The sequence below is a fragment of the Quercus robur genome, chromosome 9, assembly GCF_932294415.1.
Source record: "Quercus robur chromosome 9, dhQueRobu3.1, whole genome shotgun sequence".
Classification (NCBI taxonomy): domain Eukaryota; kingdom Viridiplantae; phylum Streptophyta; class Magnoliopsida; order Fagales; family Fagaceae; genus Quercus; species Quercus robur.
This window is the reverse complement of record NC_065542.1, coordinates 13,306,113-13,324,978: the sequence shown is the minus strand read 5'-3', so window position 1 is coordinate 13,324,978 and position 18,866 is coordinate 13,306,113. Positions and strand designations below refer to the sequence as shown.

The following is an 18,866-nucleotide window of genomic DNA, read 5'->3' as shown; positions in this document are numbered from 1 at the left end:
TAAAGTTCAACCTAAAACAAAAGTCACTTCTTCAACCCGAGAGGTTTTTGTACAGAAAATGACTTCTGATGAGGAAACAAAATCTAACACTGAAAGGGAAGATTCAAATCAAGTATATTTCAAAAATCCTCAGGAAAAAGAAGATATAGTAGAAGCTACTTCCAAAGATCAAGAGAGTGAAAGCATCCAAACAAAATCTGATCCATTGCTCCCATTGATTTCTCCTGATTTGAGGGCAACTATTCTCAACTTGCTCAACTGCTCTCCAAATATCCTAAAACCATGAAGGATACCAGTAAATGGACCTTGTCACTTAGGGGCTTTCTCTTACAGCAAATTGGGTCTATCATATCCCAAATGCAGTCAAAAGGTAAAGAGGATTGTCTAGCTTTTCCTCTTGACAATTTCCTTTCCACACTGGGTGAGACCGAGGGACTAAGTGTCAATGTTGGCTAGTTAAAAAGCCGTGTCACTGCATTAAGGGACTTAAAGAAGGTAGGACCCTTTGTTCATGCTTCCTTGTCCTCACTTCATTGAGTTAAGAGTTAAAGAAAACTCTTGTATCAACAAAGCAAAGGAAACAAAATCAACCTTACAAGTACGTAGCACTTCAATCACTCAGCTCCAAGAATTTATCAACAAGCTTCAAGCAAAATTAACATCCCAACAAGAAGCGAGTTCTGCCATTCAGACTCAATTAGAAGGTGTCATAGCAGAACGTAACTCTTTGAGGAAAGAGATTGAAAAGCTGGAAGGCGAGCTAGGAGCTCTGAGCCATCCAGACTTCTCTCTTGAAAACATTAGTTCTCTCATAAACATTATTTGATTTTCAAGTTGTAATATTTTATGGTCTTGAAGGGCCATGTGGTTGTGTTATAAACTTTACTATGCTTTATTCAGCTAGGCTATCTAGACTTTGCATACATATTATGAACAAGAGAATATGACATAGCTGAATAGAAGACTTTGTTTATAATAGTATAAGTATTGTGGAACATAACATTAGTTTGACCTTACAGCAACAAAATATTCAAGATTAAGTAGTCTGATCTTTTAGCCAATAGTGTCCTGTTGGACTCTATGCCTTCAAAATGCATGGATATGTGATCTTGCACTTAGTTTTGGCTGATGGTTTTCATCCATACCAGTTATATCCCCATAGCTTTCTTCCTTGGAGGCATGGAGAAAGTAATAGCAAAAATAGAGGTATACAACCCAACAAAAACACACTTAAAACCCAACAAAGCACACTTAAAATGGCAATAACTAGAAATTCCCCAGTGGAGTTGCCAAAAATGTATGTGCAAATTAGATTTGAGAATACAGTTGCATGTTCCTTTTATAATCTGACGAATATGACTGAGTACAAAGATAGGTGTCAAGTCTCATTTCCTTATTTTGGACCTTTTCACAAATGTGATATTATTTGCTGACTAAAGGATAGAGATACGTGGCACTGGGGCTCGTGGGTAGGTGACTTTGCCACTACTTAGGAAGCAGGCCCTGGACATTAAGAGGGACATTAGGAGTACTATGAATGATACACATGTCTCAGAAGTGGTCCAACATGCATTCAACCAATAAAGAATGTTCTCATAGTTGTTGACCTTAGAAAGTCACTATCTCCCTTTTGTGAGAGCTTGAGTACAATGTGAGGTGCATATCTTACTTTCTTCCCAAGGCAGTCATGCCTTTGGCATGGACCAAGAATAGGATCTTTTAGCCAACGCTTCTCTTCCTTTAGTCACAGCCATTCCACATGTAGGGTCCATATCCAACCACATACGCATTCTCTTATGCCTTAGTGGTGTAATGTACACCTTCTCATTAACTAGACCCATAAGTTTATTTTTTCTTTTTATTTTTATTTTTGTAATCATACCACATAGAAAGAAGTATTTTTGGTTTCTAAATTCCTTAAAAAATGGCCATTTATGTGAATATAAAAAGGTATTTTAGTGCAAAAAATAGACAAGACAAAGATGCATTAATTTTGATAAATAATGATTAATTAGGGACCATAAATGCATAGATGCATTAATTTGGTTTTTGATTTTTTGCATTAATTTTAATAAAGGTCATATTAGTGGATGCCCTTAGGTTAATTGTTAATTAACCATAATAGGATAGTTTTAAAACCACTTTTATGAGAAATATAAAAAGCTGTTGTAAGGACTAGGATTTGGTGCCTAGGCCCACCAAGAACAGTGGAATCTAGCCCAAGAAGCCTAAAGCAATAAATTTGTTAGAGAGTGGGTCTTGCAAGCAAGCTACTAAGCTAAGTAAGTGCAGACCTTAAATAGATTGGGTTCAAGACAACAGGATTTAACACACAAATTGATGAAAAATATCGCTCCTCGGTCCAGTTCGAGGATGAAATGTTCTTATATTAATCAGGTTTATCTGTATACAAACTGTTCTTCTCTCTTTTCTTCAGATCTTCTTCCTCAATTTTATGATGGCCATTTCCCTATATAGTCCCTTCTCCCTACATCCTAGCCTTCCACCTGTCCACTTTCTAGGAAATCCCTTGGATGCTTGTCCCATCAAGGCCCTCTTGGAGGCAATAAGAAGAGCTATGAGCTGAGATGACATTGTTCAGGTGTCATTTCCTCATAAATGCGGCCAATTCATTTGGTTCAGTGCATTTAATATGGTGGTGACAGTCTCCTTCCCAGATATTTCTTCTTTTCGTTGCTGATACAGCTCTTTGCTACTTCCCTTGAAGCTTATCTTTCTAAAATGGTTGACTACCTAAAGCACTCTCAAGGTGCCTTTGCTCCTTGGGAACCTCGGTTGCTACATCAATCTCCTCTTTTCTCCTCGGCCTTCTAGCCTAGATATGTATAGACCCTTCAACCATTTTCGGGTGTTTGATCATCCTCGGGCATGGCCCATAACTCAAAGAACATGCTCGGATCACCTACCCTCACAGCTATCAACAACATTGTTTTATCATTTTTCCAATAAAATATTTCTAAAAATAGTTTCTAAACCAATGCCATAAGAACATTGGTTAACATTTCCATTTTAATAAAGGGTATGTTAACGGGTGTTCTTAGGGCAATTGTTAATAAACCATATTAATAAAATTTTAACACCAATTTCATGGGAAATATAAAAAGTTGTCAAAAAAATTAATTTTTTTATATTATTTTTCATAAAATGTTTCTAAAAATAGTTCCTAAACCAATGCCTTTTGGGCATCCGTTATCATTTCACTTTGATTAATAATGATTAATTAGGGACCATAAATGCACAGATGCATTAACCAGATTTTTTTTTTTTGCATTAATTTTGATAAATTATGTTTAATTAGGGACCATAAATGCATAGATGCATTTAATTCATTGATTTGGTTTTTGATTTTTTTTGCATTAATTTTTATAAATAATGATTTTTTAAAGAGAATTTCAACCTATGGCATCTGCTTTGATGAAAATAATGATTAATTAGGGACAATAAATGCATAGATGCATTAATTTGGTTTTTTTTTTTGCATTAATTTGATAAATAATGATTAATTAGGGACCATAAATGCATAGAGGCATTAATTTGGTTTTTGATTTTTTTTTTTTTTTTGCATTAATTTTGATAAATAATGTGTAATTAGGGACCAAATGCATAGATGCATTGATTTGGTTTTTGATTTTTTTGCATTAATTTTTATAACTAATGATTAATTGGGGACCATAAATGCATAGATGCATTAATTTGGTTTTTGATTTTTTGCATTAATTTTAGGGGAAATTATACTTTACCACCCTAAACTATGCACTAGATTACACTTTACACCCTAAACTATCCGACTGCACACTTCACACTCTAAATTATCACAATTATCACACTTTGCACCCCGGTGTTATTTTTGTTGTTATATTTAACAAAATATTGTTGCATGTGACAAGCACATGCTTCTTGCTTAGGTGGAACAAAGTTAAAAGACTGAAACACCATTCTTCAAAATCAATTAAAACAAAACCCAAAATTTTCCACATCTCCCTCTGTCTCACGTGTCTGCCATCCTCTTCCCCAGATTCATAAAATACAATCTAATACTTTTTAATTCCATCACTGACGAAATGGTAGAAAAGAAGTTAAAATAGCAAATCCTATGTGGCACGGCAGACAGGAACTATGCCTCATTAGCCGTGCTCACCTTCACCTTCAATTAATAGAGCTTCCCATCGCGAGATGCATCACCACTAGCTAGAGTTGCGGAAAAACTAATATATTTGTGGCCAATTTATCAGTTGTTGTACAAACTAGTCTTCCCTTACCAGGGATTTTTAATTATTTTAATAACTAGAAAGCTATAGATAGTTTAAGAAATACCAGGAAGGTGGATGGGGTACTGTGAATGAATTTTGCCATGGAATTAGAGAGGTAAATTTAAATATTTTGAAACTGTTGGAACATTTTAATATTAAATAATTAAAATAAGTAAATGTTATAACATAAATGTAAAGATGTGAGAGTGAATATGGAAGATGAAGAGTTGTGAAAATGTTTAATCCCACATTAAAAAAGAGAGAGACTATTTTATTCTTTTTAATTGTGGTGATTAATGTGCTAACATGAATTGTCTCAGATATTGGGCTAAACACGTACGCAGGGGGGAGGTGAAGAGTGGAGGTATCAAAAATGGAAATGAATCAGCCCCTTGGATCCTCCTACTTCAGACCCGATCCATGTTACTGCAATTTACAATACACAAAAAAAAAAAAAAAAAATAGAGAGATTATTGGCAAGGAAGGGTGTTCTTTCTGGTGGAGCTTTGGGCTTGAACACTTTGTGCAGAGGTTGTTCTAGCCATACGACACTTGTTGGGCTGTTGTATCCTGGGGGAGACAAGTCAGAGAAGGTCTGCACCGGTTACAAGAATTAGCCAACCAAACTAAATCTGGGGAAGAGGATGGCAGACATGTGAGACAGAGGGAGATGTGAAAAAATTTTGGTTTTGTTTAAATTGATTTTGAAGAAGGGTGTTTCAGTCTTTTAATTTTGTTCCACCTAAGCAAGAAGTATGTGCTTGTCACATGTAACAAGATTCTGTTAAATATAATAGCAAAAATAACACCGGGATGCAAAGTGTGATAAGCGTGATAGTTTAGGGTGCAAAGTGTGTAATCAGATAGTTTAAGGTGCAAAGTGTAATCTAGTGGGTGTCCTTAGAGCAATTGTTAATAAATTATATTAAAAAAGTTTTAACACCACTTTCATGGAAAATATAAAAAGTTGTCAAAAACATTAATTGTTCTATCGTTTTTTTTTTTTTTCATAAAATGTTTCTAAAAATAGTTCCTAAATCAATTCCCCTAGGGCATCCGTTAACATTTCATTTTGATAAATTATGAACAATTAATTTAAGTATAAATACATAGATGCAATAATTTGGTTTTCTAATTTTTTTTTTTTTGAATTGAGATAGAATTCTATTCTAGTCTAGTCTAATTTAAGTATATGTGTGTGAAGTTCCCTCTTAAAAACTTGGACTATGATCATTGTCCTCACACACCCCACAAACATTTATATACTTGTGGAATGACCATCATGTCAAAGGTGTGCCGTGGTTGTTTTTGATTTGGAAATGAATTTTTTTTTTATTAATTAGGGTCAAAGATGTCAAAGGAAACTTCTGATAAAGACGAAAAACAAGAGTAATGAAGAGTTTTGATTTGCAAAACCTTTTTTTATTTTGTAACTAAAAAGAGTAATGATTAATGTCAAATGTGTAATATAACAACCCATTGTAACCGACAAAATGGATAAAAAGAATGACAGGCGCAATTTTTTGACCATAATGATAGAAACAATTTAAGGTTTCATTAGTACAAGAGTTGCTGTTGTTGTTATTGTTATTTTCTTTTTTTTCAAAAACTCAGAAAAAAGAGTAAAAAAAAAAACCATTTTAGCGTCGGCGGTGAATTTCTTATAGTACGAGAGATTTAAGAAACTCATTATTTTTAATGGAATAAAGTAATGGCATGTCTTGCTGTGCACTGATGGTATTAATAGGCTTCGCGTAATTACACACATAAACCACTTTTTTTTAATACTTAAAAATAAGAAAAAGAAAAAACTCTTCACTATAAATAACTTGGCCTACCCATTGGTGGAGCTAGAATTTTTATTTAGGGGGCAAGATTAATAAACAATGTCAGAAAAATGAAACTAAAAAATATTAATTGAAATTAATAACAAAATAAATAAAAAGTTGCAAACAAATATAATTGTCATACAAATTCTAATATAAATGTAAACTATAATTTATTTTTTCATACCTAGTTTAATTTACTCAACAATCACCGATGCTTTTCATATTTTAAAATCGCTATATGATTTTTAATTCAGAATACTCTAACAATCAAAGTAAGAGCTTGATCTAAATACCTAAAGTTTAGACATCTAATTTGATTCATTAAAATAAATGAAAAAAAAAATCTAAAAGTATTAAAAATATAGCAATATACTTAGGGACAGGGTCAGGACCAGGACTTGAAATTAGGGGACAGTTTTGTTGCTGATTGCGTATTGTGGTTCTAGCCTCTAGATATGTTGTTTAGTTGCAAAGGGTTTTTTTTTTTTATTTTTTTTTATTTTTTTTTAATTTTTTTATAGTGTCTTTGATGTGTACTATTGGGTAAGGACAAAGTTAGTTTGTTTATAATTTTTTAAAGTGCCGAGTTGTTTGTTTTGAGTAAAATTGGTTGATTGGGCATTTTTTTTTTTTTTTTTGCTATTGGTAATTTTTATTGCTAGGCTAATTTTTCTAGGATTGTATATTTTGTTTTAAACTTTAGATCAATAAATTTTTATAGCCTTTAAAATGAGGAAAATGCTAGAGTTACAAATGTGTTTATAAATTGCTAATGTGGTTAATGGTTATTGTTATGTATAAAAGTGATGTAAGTGGTAAGCCTAGATGCGAACCAATAAGAATTTACTATCTCAACGATTTGTAAAAATATTGTAGAAAAGTTTGTGACTATAGCATTACTCTAAAAGAATTAATGATATTGTTAGGTGGGTAAAGTGCAATTTTATAGAACATAATTGCTAAAATTACGACATATATATACTAATAATTTTTAAGAAAAAATTTAGGGGTGGGGGGGCATTGCCCCCCCTTGTCCAAGAGTAGCTCCGTTAGTGAATATACCTACAAAGTTGTATATACATCTCATTGGAATATTTCTTAAAAAATATGTAGAATTCAATATTTCTTTTTCTCTTCAAGTCTTTAAAATTTGGATATAGCAAATTTAGAATTTGATACTATGAAAGAGGAGGAAAGAGATGGTGGAGATAAAAAATAGAGAAAACAAAAAGAAAAAGATACTGGATGGGGCTTTAGTACCGTATAAGGAAATCTAAATAGTTTTTAATTAGTTATTTTGTGTATAAATGGGAACCATTAATTGAAAATGCCTTGAGGAAAGAAAAATTGGGATAAGGTGTTATGAATCTTGCAATTTTGGTGAAAAAGGAGAAAAAATTGAGATAAGAAAAATAAATTGCTGTGAATCTTGCCATTTGGGTGAAAATAAGGGAAAATTCTTAAGTACTCTCAAAGCATAAATAAATGGTGCTCCCTTTTCACACGTTCATAATGGACTCCACCATGAATTTAATGAGTAAACCCCACCATAAATGTGAGAGAATGGAGCACCATTCTCCGTGTTCCAAGAATATCTAAGTGTATTACTCGTAAACAATATAAAAACTAAAAGGAAAAGTTTTGGTGTGTAAGAAAGATTAGAGTTGGGGTTGGGGGAAGCTTTTTTTTTTTTTTTTTTTTTTTTTTTTTTTTACCTCCTAGAGGCTAGTTTCTTCATGTGAGAACTAAAGAGAAGCACTTTTTTAGTTTGTGATGTTCTTTTATATTAGAATCTCATACCTTCTCCATTGTCGTTTTATTTAATTATTTTTTTATATATTAAAAAAACACACTCTCACCACAACTTTGCACATACTAATTCATTATATTTAAAATAATTTTTTATGAGATCCATTTATCAATAATCAATTATAGTATTCTTCCTCTTGTTGTGTCTGGCTTGAAGACCCGCCCTCTTTTCTTTTTGATCAGTTAGCAGTTGATGTAACTTCTTTTTTGTTTTAATGAATTTCCCGTTTTGGGTATAAAAAAAAAAAGGATGCTTAACATTAAAAACATTAAAAAGAAAAAGAAAAAAATTTATAGAATGGTAAAGAGCTCAAGTAATAGTCCAAAAAGATTAAGAACATCTCTTGTGGCATCCCATGTAAAAAAGAAAAAAGATAGTTCGAGGCTCACTCCTTATCCCTCACTAGCTACCTAAAAGAAAAAAGAAAAGGTTTTTATACAACCCACTACTTGGCAATTAAAAAAACCATTTGTAGTGGGATAGGTCTTTGGCCCATTCCAAATTTGGGCCGAAGATGTTGAGAGGTCCATTCTAGAGAATACGCTCGGCCCAAAGATGAGCAAGCTATGAAATGGTTTGATGCTTGGACCAATGGCCCCATCCAAAGACTGACATGCACCCGAGCACCTAAATTGACGTTAGGCACAAGTTAGTAAGCAATCCCCCAACGTCAGAAGGATGGGTCCCACCACTGATAATTGATTTGACAGGTGGGAACATTGTCACAGACCCAGATAGCTATTTGAACCCCTGATTCGGTAGGTCCTACACACTGGTGAGCAATTTTATCATCATGAGGACTCCACCAACGAGAGAGTATAAAAGGGAAAGGATGTCAAGGTGAGAGAGGTTGTAAAAATTGGGGTGTGAAACATGAGAGAAAGGAAAGGTTAAAACACCAGGGAACTGAAGCCCTACTTAGGACCTAGAAGAGTGAGCTCGGTAAGAGGATAATATCCTTGGCTTGACCTCCAGTGAACCAACAAGGATTAACTTAAAGGCCCAATCCATCGTAGTAGCCAACTATTTTTGGGATCTCCCACTGTAAGCCAAGAACATCACTAGATAACAAATAAATTGAGGGTTCGGGCCCAAATCACTATTTTTTTTTAATCACGCCGCCACACCATCCATGTGTACTTATAGCCACATGACATTTTTTATGAATCATGTAACTTAATTAAATAGTACATGTGTTTTTTTTTTAACCGTCCTATAGTGAGTTGCATAAAAATTTATGCAATCCAAGTTTGGATAAAAACATTGCTAATTTTTTTTTTTATCTAAGGCTAAGGGTTTAACGAGAAATGCTATGTTCATAACAAATCCCAGGTGGCAGGTTGCTGTTGTTACTGGGCAAAAAATTAAATTCAGTGGTGAATTCAAATTAAAAACCTGTAACAACCTGCTATCCAAGACTTGTAATGAAAGTGTTGTGAAAATGTTGTGAACGTAGAACTTCTTTATTATTAACCAGTAGAATATTTCAAATTTTGAAAATAATAATTCCCTTGACCAAATCCTCACCATAGTTAGTGAAAGTTTTTGTTTTTTGTTTTTTGTTTTGTTACTGTTTTAATAGGAGAAACTTTTTTTTTTTTTTGGTTAAGCATCATTCCTGATCAATAGGTTTTTGATGTAGGCGGAGATTGAACCTCAAATCTCTTATTCAACCATAAAAAACTTTACCTATTGAGCTAACTGAAAATTTGAAACCCACCCAAAAATGAGCAAACTTGACTAAGTCAAGATTAACAGAACAATTCTTTTCTTTTTACACATATTTCTCAAATATCCTACTAATGAAAGGACAAAAATATATGCAATTCCTTAAATTACTCAAGGAAATTTGATTTAATTATATAAAAACATTGACCAACTATATAACTGAAACGATAGAAATTACATAACTGAATTTAACTGTTTTTTTTTTAATTTAAATTTTTTACAAAAGATAACATTAAACATCTAATATATAACGCCAGAAAAGTGGTACCTAACTTTTAACCTGACTCTCCATTAAAACTTTCTGTTAAAAAAAAAAGGGATGAATTAATTTATATATAAATGAAGTTAATTCTCTGCGAAAAAATAGACACAGAATACATGATTTTCTCTATGACCATCCCAAAGATAGATGTGACGCAGATATCCTTCCAGAATTCACTCCCACAACTCTATAAATTCCCTCTTAATTTCTTCTACAATGAAAATCAATCTTAATTAAACATTCTCTTCGCCCTTCAGTCTTCTCACGACATGGGGCTATCTCTAAAGTTCAAAACCAATGTACGTTTTCCACGAACTCCTAGGTTTTCTTGCTTTTTTATTTTTTTATTTTTTTTTATTTTTTTATTTTAAGATAAAAATTCTACTCTAACCTAATCTAGTGTATATGTGTGTGAAGCTCATTCTTAGAAATTTGAACCTTGACCTTTGCCCCCCACACCTCACAAGCTCTTATATTTGTGGAGTGACCATTACACCAAGAGTGTTACATACACAACATTTTCACAATAAATCATAAGTGGTAGTCTGTTATTGGTTGTTACTGAGTGGGCAAAAACGTAATTTTAGTGATGAGTTCAAATTAAAAACAATAACAACTTATATACCATATATGATTTGTTGTGAAAGTTTTATGAAAATGTTGTGAAAGTAATACTTCTCTTTGTACTTTTATTTATAAATTTTTTTTTATGATTTTCATAAAATAAATGATAATTCACAACATTTTCATAACAAATATCAGGTGGTAGATTGTTTCTTACTGTTATAGTGGGTAAAAAAATAATTTTAGTGATGAGGTTCAAATTAAAATCAGTAACAACCTACCGTTTAGAATTTGTTGTGAAAATGATATGCATCTTAGCATTTCTTCCTTCTTATTAAAGGGAAATAAAACTTGACACGATAATTGATAACAATTGTACAGGTTCTCTCAGCGATTGTGATCTTGGGAATGCTAAGTTTAAGAGTTGCAGAATGCAGTTTACCTAGCAAAAAATTAGCGTATCAGGCAATAAATTGTCGAAAGCATACTGCAGTTTTGACTGATTTTGGAGCAGTTGGTGATGGAAAAACATTAAACACAAAGGTTTTTAATGCTGCAATTCGTAATCTAAGCAGATATGCATCGGATGGTGGGGCACAACTTATTGTACCACCTGGAAGATGGTTAACTGGAAGCTTTAATCTCACCAGCCATTTCACCCTTTTTATTGAAAAAGGTGCTGTTATTCTTGGAACACAGGTATAAAGTTTGTTTGTTTGTTTTTTAACAGTTTAATCGTTTTGTTAGATGAAAAAATTTTGGTTGCAAACTTGTTTTGAGCAAAACAATTAAAAGAAAATAAGCTATTTCAAACACCCTAATAGTTGAGGGGGCCCATTTACATTTTCCCTTTTACATGAAATTTGAAAACAGCCTCACATTTTGGCCATGAAATTAAACCAGAACCATTATAGCATGATAATTGAAAAGCAAGGAACTGCTAAAATCAACTTGCCATAAAATGTATTGGCCTTTACTTGATCCGAAGCTGAAAACAAGGGAAAACACTAACTCAAGTTATTATTTGTAGCTGACAAGCTGTTAGCCAGTTTTTTGTGTTTTTAACAAATATATCTAGATTTCAAATCATTATTTCGGTTGTAACTAGCCAATTATCCATATATATAGTTTGTAATTAATTACCACAAATATAATTTAGGTATACACTAATTATAAAAAAGTAAAACTATTTCTTTGATTATTTGTTTCTCTAACCATCGTTTGCTATACTCGTGTGATCAAATGGTCAGGATGAGTCACAATGGCCTCCTCTTCCTGTGTTGCCTTCTTATGGAAGAGGAAGGGATGCACCTGGTGGACGGTTAAGCGCTCTAATTTTCGGTACAAATCTCACTGATGTCGTAATCACAGGTAATTATATATTAATCAGAACTCTAATTTTTTTTTAATAATTATTTTTGGCTTTAACAATGTCTAATGGATACCATTTGTAATGGCATTATATTAGGTAACAATGGCACGATTGATGGCCAGGGTTCTACTTGGTGGACGAAGTACCGTGCCAAGGAATACAACGTGACGCGACCATACATGATTGAGCTCATGTACTCCAATCAAATCCAGATATCTGATCTCACTCTACTTGACTCTCCATCATGGTTTGTCCATCCCATCTACAGCAGTAATATAATAGTCAAAGGGCTCACAATCATTGCATCAATTTATTCAGCTAATACCGATGGGGTAGACCCAGGTATATATGTTTGGCACTTGTCCTAATTGCTTTGATTAATGTGAGGTTGAAAGGTTAATTACTTATTCCCTTGCCATTCACCTATTTTAAGGACTAATGATAGAAACACAACATTTTTTTCTCTATATTTTTCACCTAAGGTAACAATTTACGATTGATATATCATCATTTTGATCACATGACATCGATCATTGACACTGCTGAGTTTTTGTTTCCAGATTCATGCTCAAACGTTCGTATCGAGGACTGCTACATAGTCTCAGGTGATGACTGCATTGCCGTGAAAAGTGGTTGGGATCAATATGGATACAAAGTTGGAATTCCTACACAGCACCTAATCATTAGAAGGGTTACCTGCATTTCTCCTTTCAGTGCTCTTATTGCTCTAGGCAGCGAAATGTCTGGTGGAATCCAAGATGTTAGAGCTGAAGACATCACAGCCATTGATACCGAATCAGCTGTCAGAGTTAAGACTGCTCTTGGAAGAGGAGGTTATGTCAAGGACATCTATGTAAGAAGAATGACCTTGAAGAACATGAAGTATGCTTTCTGGATGGCAGGCAATTATAATCAACATCCAGACGATAACTTCGACCTGAAAGCAATTCCAGAGATTAATGGAATTAATTATCGAGATGTGGTGGCGACGAACGTTACTTTTGCAGGAAGACTTGACGGAATTACGGGTGATCCCTTCACTGGAATATGCATTTCTAATGTGACCATGACTATGAATCTGAAGGAAGATAAACTACCATGGAATTGTACTGATATTGCTGGAGTGACAAGCAAAGTGACTCCTAAGCCATGTGCTTCGTTGCCTGAGAAGCGAGGTGTGAATTGTGCCTTCCCCACTGATAGGCTGCCCATTGAAGATGTTCAGTTGAAGACTTGTTCTTCCGCGTAATAGCTTCCTAACAAGTTATTCTTTTTGAGGAAAAGCTTCCTAATAAGTTACAACACCATATATGTACTTTGTACATGCACATTGACCACACGAATAATCACAAAATCTATTCCATTTTGAAAGATTATTTTCTAATGATCAGTTGAAGACTTGATTTTTTTAAGAGTGAAATGTACTTTGGTTTTTTTTTTTGGGTAGCAGAGAGTAAAATATACTTTATGTTTCAAACATGCTGGTTCACCGGGAAATTAAGTGAATAAAAAATAAGGCTTTTTTTTCATTTCGTCTATGATCCATTTAATTACCCCCAAAAAGATAGAGAACCAATTAATAAAGCTCTGGAGGGCAAGAATTTAGGGGTGACAATGTTCGACCGAACCCGCGAACACGACACGAACCCAACATGGGTTTTTTCAAGTTAGGGTTGAGCCTTAATGGGTTTGGGTCATAAACGGGTCGACCCGAAAGCGACACAATAAGAAACGTGTCATAAGCGGGTCAACTCGCGTAACCCGTAATAGACATGTTTGACACGCTAATTTATTTGTGTCAACTCGAAATGACCCACTTAACACAACCTGTTTAACTCGTATAACAAATAAATATTTATTTTATTTTAGATTTGTCAAATACCTTTTATATCCAACATATATTTTAAATTTAAAAAGAAAAGTGAGTAATTACAAAAATTTACAAGGGATATAATTAGAAATTGAAACTTTACAAATACTAGAACTACTAATACTTTTTTTTTTTTTTTTGGCATAGAACTTGCACAAATGAAATTGGATGAGCTTGTGGAAGATGTTATGAATTTGGACATCAACAAAAAATCTATGGATGATAATTGTGGTCATAGTTAGGATTAGTCTACTGTTTGCTCAAATTCTTTCAATATTAATACTTAGTATTTGGCGAGTTCCAAGGATATTATATTTTTGTTGAACTATGTTATTTTATTTTTGTTAAACTTTGTTATTTTGAATTTGGGTTGAAGTGTATGCACTTTTTTTGGAATGTAAAGAACTTATTTCTAGATGAATCTTATATTTTTGTTGAACTATGTTATTTTAAATATGGGTTGAAGACTTGAAGTGTATGCACTGCTTTTTGGGATGTAAAAAAAATTATTTCTAGATGAATGTTATATTTAATATTATGCAGGTTGAAAAGGGTTGTGTTACATTCTTGTCAACCCAACACGACTCGTTTATTAAGCGTGTCAAATGGGTTGGATCAAGTCAACCCGCCTTATTAACAAGTCGGGTTAGGGTTGAAGGATCATGACACGATTATTAAATGGGTCGGATTAGGGTTGAGCCATTTAGTCGAATACCCATACCCCTACCTCGACACGACACGAACCCGACATGCTAACCCGAATTGACACCCCTAGGCAAGATGACAAAGATCCATATGAATTTTGCAAACACAATGTAGTTGATTGATCTTTGATGAAGCTCCATTAACACATCATAAATTCAACATTATATTAATATGTAAATATGACACAACAAGAAATTAATTGAAGGAACAGTGAACTTGGTTCATGAAAAATGAATATCGTGATAAATTCACACAATTAGTATATTATCAATGACATTTATAGTTTATTATTAACACTATAGTGTGTATATATATTTCAAAGTTTTCCATCAATTACATGTGTTTGTGATTAGTTTAAGATAAATTATACAAACCTCCCTTGAGATATGGGGGGCACTAGAGGAGGGAAGGGGGCATGGGTTTTAAACATTCTCCTCCTTCCTCTTTTAATTTTTACAAAAAATAAAAGTATATATAATTTTTCTTATTGGCCCCCGAAAAAAAATTATGTTTTTGCCAATGTCTAGGGAAATGACACTCGATCCCAACCTTTAGGCAGATAACATTCCCCTCTATTGAAATTTAAAGAAAAATACACATTAGTCCTTATATTAAAAGTAGTAAGGTGGTTAAAAAAAAAAAAAAAAAATTCCCTTAACCAAATCCTAATCATTGTTTTCCTTTTTTTTGGGGGGGGGGGGGGGGGGGGAGGTGGTAAAAAATTGTTCATTATCACCAAACCGTGGTTAGGGTTTGATCAAATGAATATTTTCAAATTTTAGAATATTTTGTTGCCATAAAATAGCAAAATAATGGAAGTTGTAAACTTATCAAAATTTTAGGATGGATAAATACTCTTAGACACATATTGTACACACAAACTTATGTGTAACAAGTTGTGTGTAAGAAACACTATCCTTTTAGAAAGAAAAAAAAAAAAACTTCTCATTACTATAATAGTCATAAATTATGTGGATAAAAAAATTATGGAATAAAAAATAATAGTAATGAAATTGATAATTTCTCAACAATCAAAGCAACGCAATCCTCTTCTCAAAAAAAAAAAAAAAAAAAAATCAATGCAATATTTAATGCACTCATCATTGAAATGAATCATTCATCCCTGTTAAAAATTAATCATGTTGTGATGAAAACAAATAAGATTCTAGGTCGAATACTAATAAAAGGACAAAATTTATATACAATTTCTTAAATTACTTAATTACATTTAATTAAATAATCACATTAACCAATAAATTACATAGTTAATTTTTTTTTTTAATTATTGAAACGACAGAAATCACACCGTTGAATATAATTGTTTTTTTTTTTTTAGATAAAATTTTTAGTACTGAATTGCTCAAAATAAATAATTAATTATAACAATTAAATTTCATTAAAAAATCTAATATATCTCACATATCTAAAAAGCGAAACCTAAAGTTTAGACTTTAGACTTTTGAATTGACGATTTTTTCTTTTTTCTTGAACCCACCTGATGACCAAATGCATGTGGGCCCATAAATTTGAGATGGATGACCTTTTTTTTTCTTTTTTTTTTTTTGAGATGGATGACTTTAATTCAATTTAAATTCCATTTCCAAAGAAAGTTGGATGCAAATAACGCAACGTTCTTACCTTTATATATGGTATCTTGAAAGATTTCAACATAGAAAGTTAATTACTAATTCTCTGCTGGCAAAGGCTCTTAAATTTTTTTTTTTTTTTTTTTGGTTGTAAAGAATAATTTTTATTTATCATAATTCGGAGTTTTTGCATTTTTTTAATCACAAAAATTTCTAGGGAAGTGAGAGAGTCCTACAAAGAATTTGAGTAGCATGTGCTCAAAGGCTTTTCTATTTTTTGGGTAGCATGCGCTCAGAAACTTTTCTATTTTTTAGGATAAAACTTAATAATTTGCATATATTATAATTTGAGAACAAAATTTTCAAATACTAAAGGTTGTCACATTGTCAATTGTTTTTTTTTTTTTTTTTTAAATGGTAGTTATGAGGTTATATTTAATGTTAACCACTTAGTACACAACCAAAACTAAAGTTTAAAATGCGAAAAACTTACATTGTCAATTTTTTATTTAATTTTAAATGGTAGGTATATTTAATCCTAAAAAATAGGCACATACTATACATCCATAACTAAAGTTTAGGATGCTTTAAACCCCCCCCCCCCCCCCCCCCCCCCAAAAAAAAGAAAAGAAAAAGAAAGGCTCTCAACATTAGCATCTACTATTAAATCACCAATAAATCTTTTAATTTAAGAAATGTATTTTCTTTTTTAAAAAAATTGTTGTGAAAGGCACAACAAAAAACAATATTAAATTTCATATAAAAGAGATGAGATTGAGAAAAATGAAGCCAAAGTTTAACAGTTTCAATTAATTGAAAACGTAGTGTTACACTAATAAATATAGGCATTGGTAGGATATTTACAAAAAAAAAAAAAAAAAAAAGGTCTTTAACAACCACTTGATAGATTGACTACCACTTTATGTGAACCTTGAATCATACGATAATTTTTGTAAAGTCTCTAATCCGAATTCAACCAATGTGCCTACTATACAATCTAACAAAATTGTTGATATGCCACCCCTTAAAAAAGACAAAAAATAATAGTAAGGCTTAAATATAAGAAAAACAACAAACATCAAAAAGAAAAAGAATAGATGGAAAAGAGAGCACCACTTAGAATACATTCAAAGATTGTAAAATTCATAAACGCAATTCTAATCACAAAGAATACTGAAACCAAAACATACATAAAATGAGGTTGAATTAACGGTTTATTCATGGAAATTTCAGATTATGTAATACTTGGAGTAATTAATTAAAGTGATAATGGAGAAAAAGAAATAATAATTTTTTTGGACATAAGATAGAAATTCTACTCTAACCTAATCTAAGTGTATATGTGTGTGTGAAGCTCCTTTCTAGAGACATGAACCTCGGACCTTGCCCCCCATACCCCACACCCCACACCCCACAAACACTTATACTTGTAAAGTGACCATCACACTAAGAGTATGCAGTGAAAAAAGAAATAATTACTTATTTAGATTATTGCACAATTTTTTACTCATCAAACCGACCATAATGAATTGTATTTCTATCTCTCCATTAGTGTCTATTGTCTACCACTACACACCCTTTAACTTGCTTTCACAATTCATTATTTAAATTATTCACTACTTTAATTAATTAATCATAAAAAAAAACCCCAAAAAAAAGAAAGAAAAATAAGATAAGATAATGATATGGATAGGATAATGATACAAAGTAAGGAAACCAATTATAAACCAAATACAGGAAAGCAAATACGAAAGAGCAACTCATAAAAATAAAAGCAAATGTCCATAGGCTTTCTCCTTGTAGTAAAGAAAAACAAACATAATACTAAGCTTTTAGAAACAATGAAGAAAAGACAAAGGAGTAATGTACCAAATTCAACATAAACCAATTGCGAAAATCTCAACAATAAACATGTTGCCATGGCTATGATTAAAAACTTTTAGAATGCTTCTAATTTATATATTTTTAAATAAAAAAACCAAAATAGAAAAGAGCAATATGCATTGACATACACATACCATTAAGCATGAGCAAATAGAAAAGATGATGATAATGGTGGAAATAAGATTAACACATAATTGATAGAATTGGGAGAACTGAGGAAGAAACAAACTGAGTTTGAAAACCAATGAGTGTGGTCTGATTTTGTAGAAAGTGTTTTACATGATAGTTAAAGAAGCATTTTTACTAAATTTTGCCCCTACTTAACCCTAGGGTGTAGGGGTATTTTGGACCCAACAAAAAAAAGCTATTTGAAAGAATTTATATTTATATATATATATATATATATTTGTATATATTAAGAGGATGTCAGGGACAAAAAAGTTTTACTTCCGACAAATGAGATTTATGTTGGGTTGGGGGCCTAAACTGAAACTCGACGATGAGTTTGATGCACGACCTAAAGGCTATCGGTGAAGATCCAATGAATTCACTATATTTTATGCCTTGGGCCTGATGGAGACTGACAAGAGTGGCCCATAAACACTCCCTACAGCAAACACATCAGCATGGTTAAAAAACATACTATAAGAAATAGCCCAGCAGTAAAATGTTTCTGCAGAAAATAGCCTAGCAGTAAAGTAAGACTAAACAGAATAAACTTCCAGTTGTTAGCTATTTCACAGATTAAGGTAAGTATCCACATTTTCAAACTCAGCATCCGTTAGCTCTGGAGAAGAGTCTTCTAATACAACAATAAAAGGGAAAAATTCTATAGTAACAATTACATCATAACTTTCAATAGTAAATGAATAAGTAAATATCATGGGTTCCATTATAACAAATAATGAGAAAAACTTAGTGTGAGATGAAGGGAGAGAAAGAGATCCCAGCTAGCGCAGCAAGATCATTATGGTACAAAGGCATG

The 18,866-nt window shown here is 32.4% G+C and overlaps 1 protein-coding gene across 1 annotated transcript; it reads left to right on the top strand.

Annotated features, from left to right (window-relative positions):
• Positions 1 to 10,839: 10,839 nt before the first annotated feature.
• Positions 10,840 to 13,207, top strand: LOC126700738 (probable polygalacturonase; the record flags this gene model as incomplete). Its single annotated transcript, XM_050398930.1, has 4 exons — positions 10,840 to 11,163; positions 11,715 to 11,835; positions 11,933 to 12,178; positions 12,397 to 13,207. Coding segments are annotated over 4 exons (1,380 nt in total), but the record flags the coding sequence as incomplete, so codon positions are not given.
• Positions 13,208 to 18,866: the final 5,659 nt, after the last annotated feature.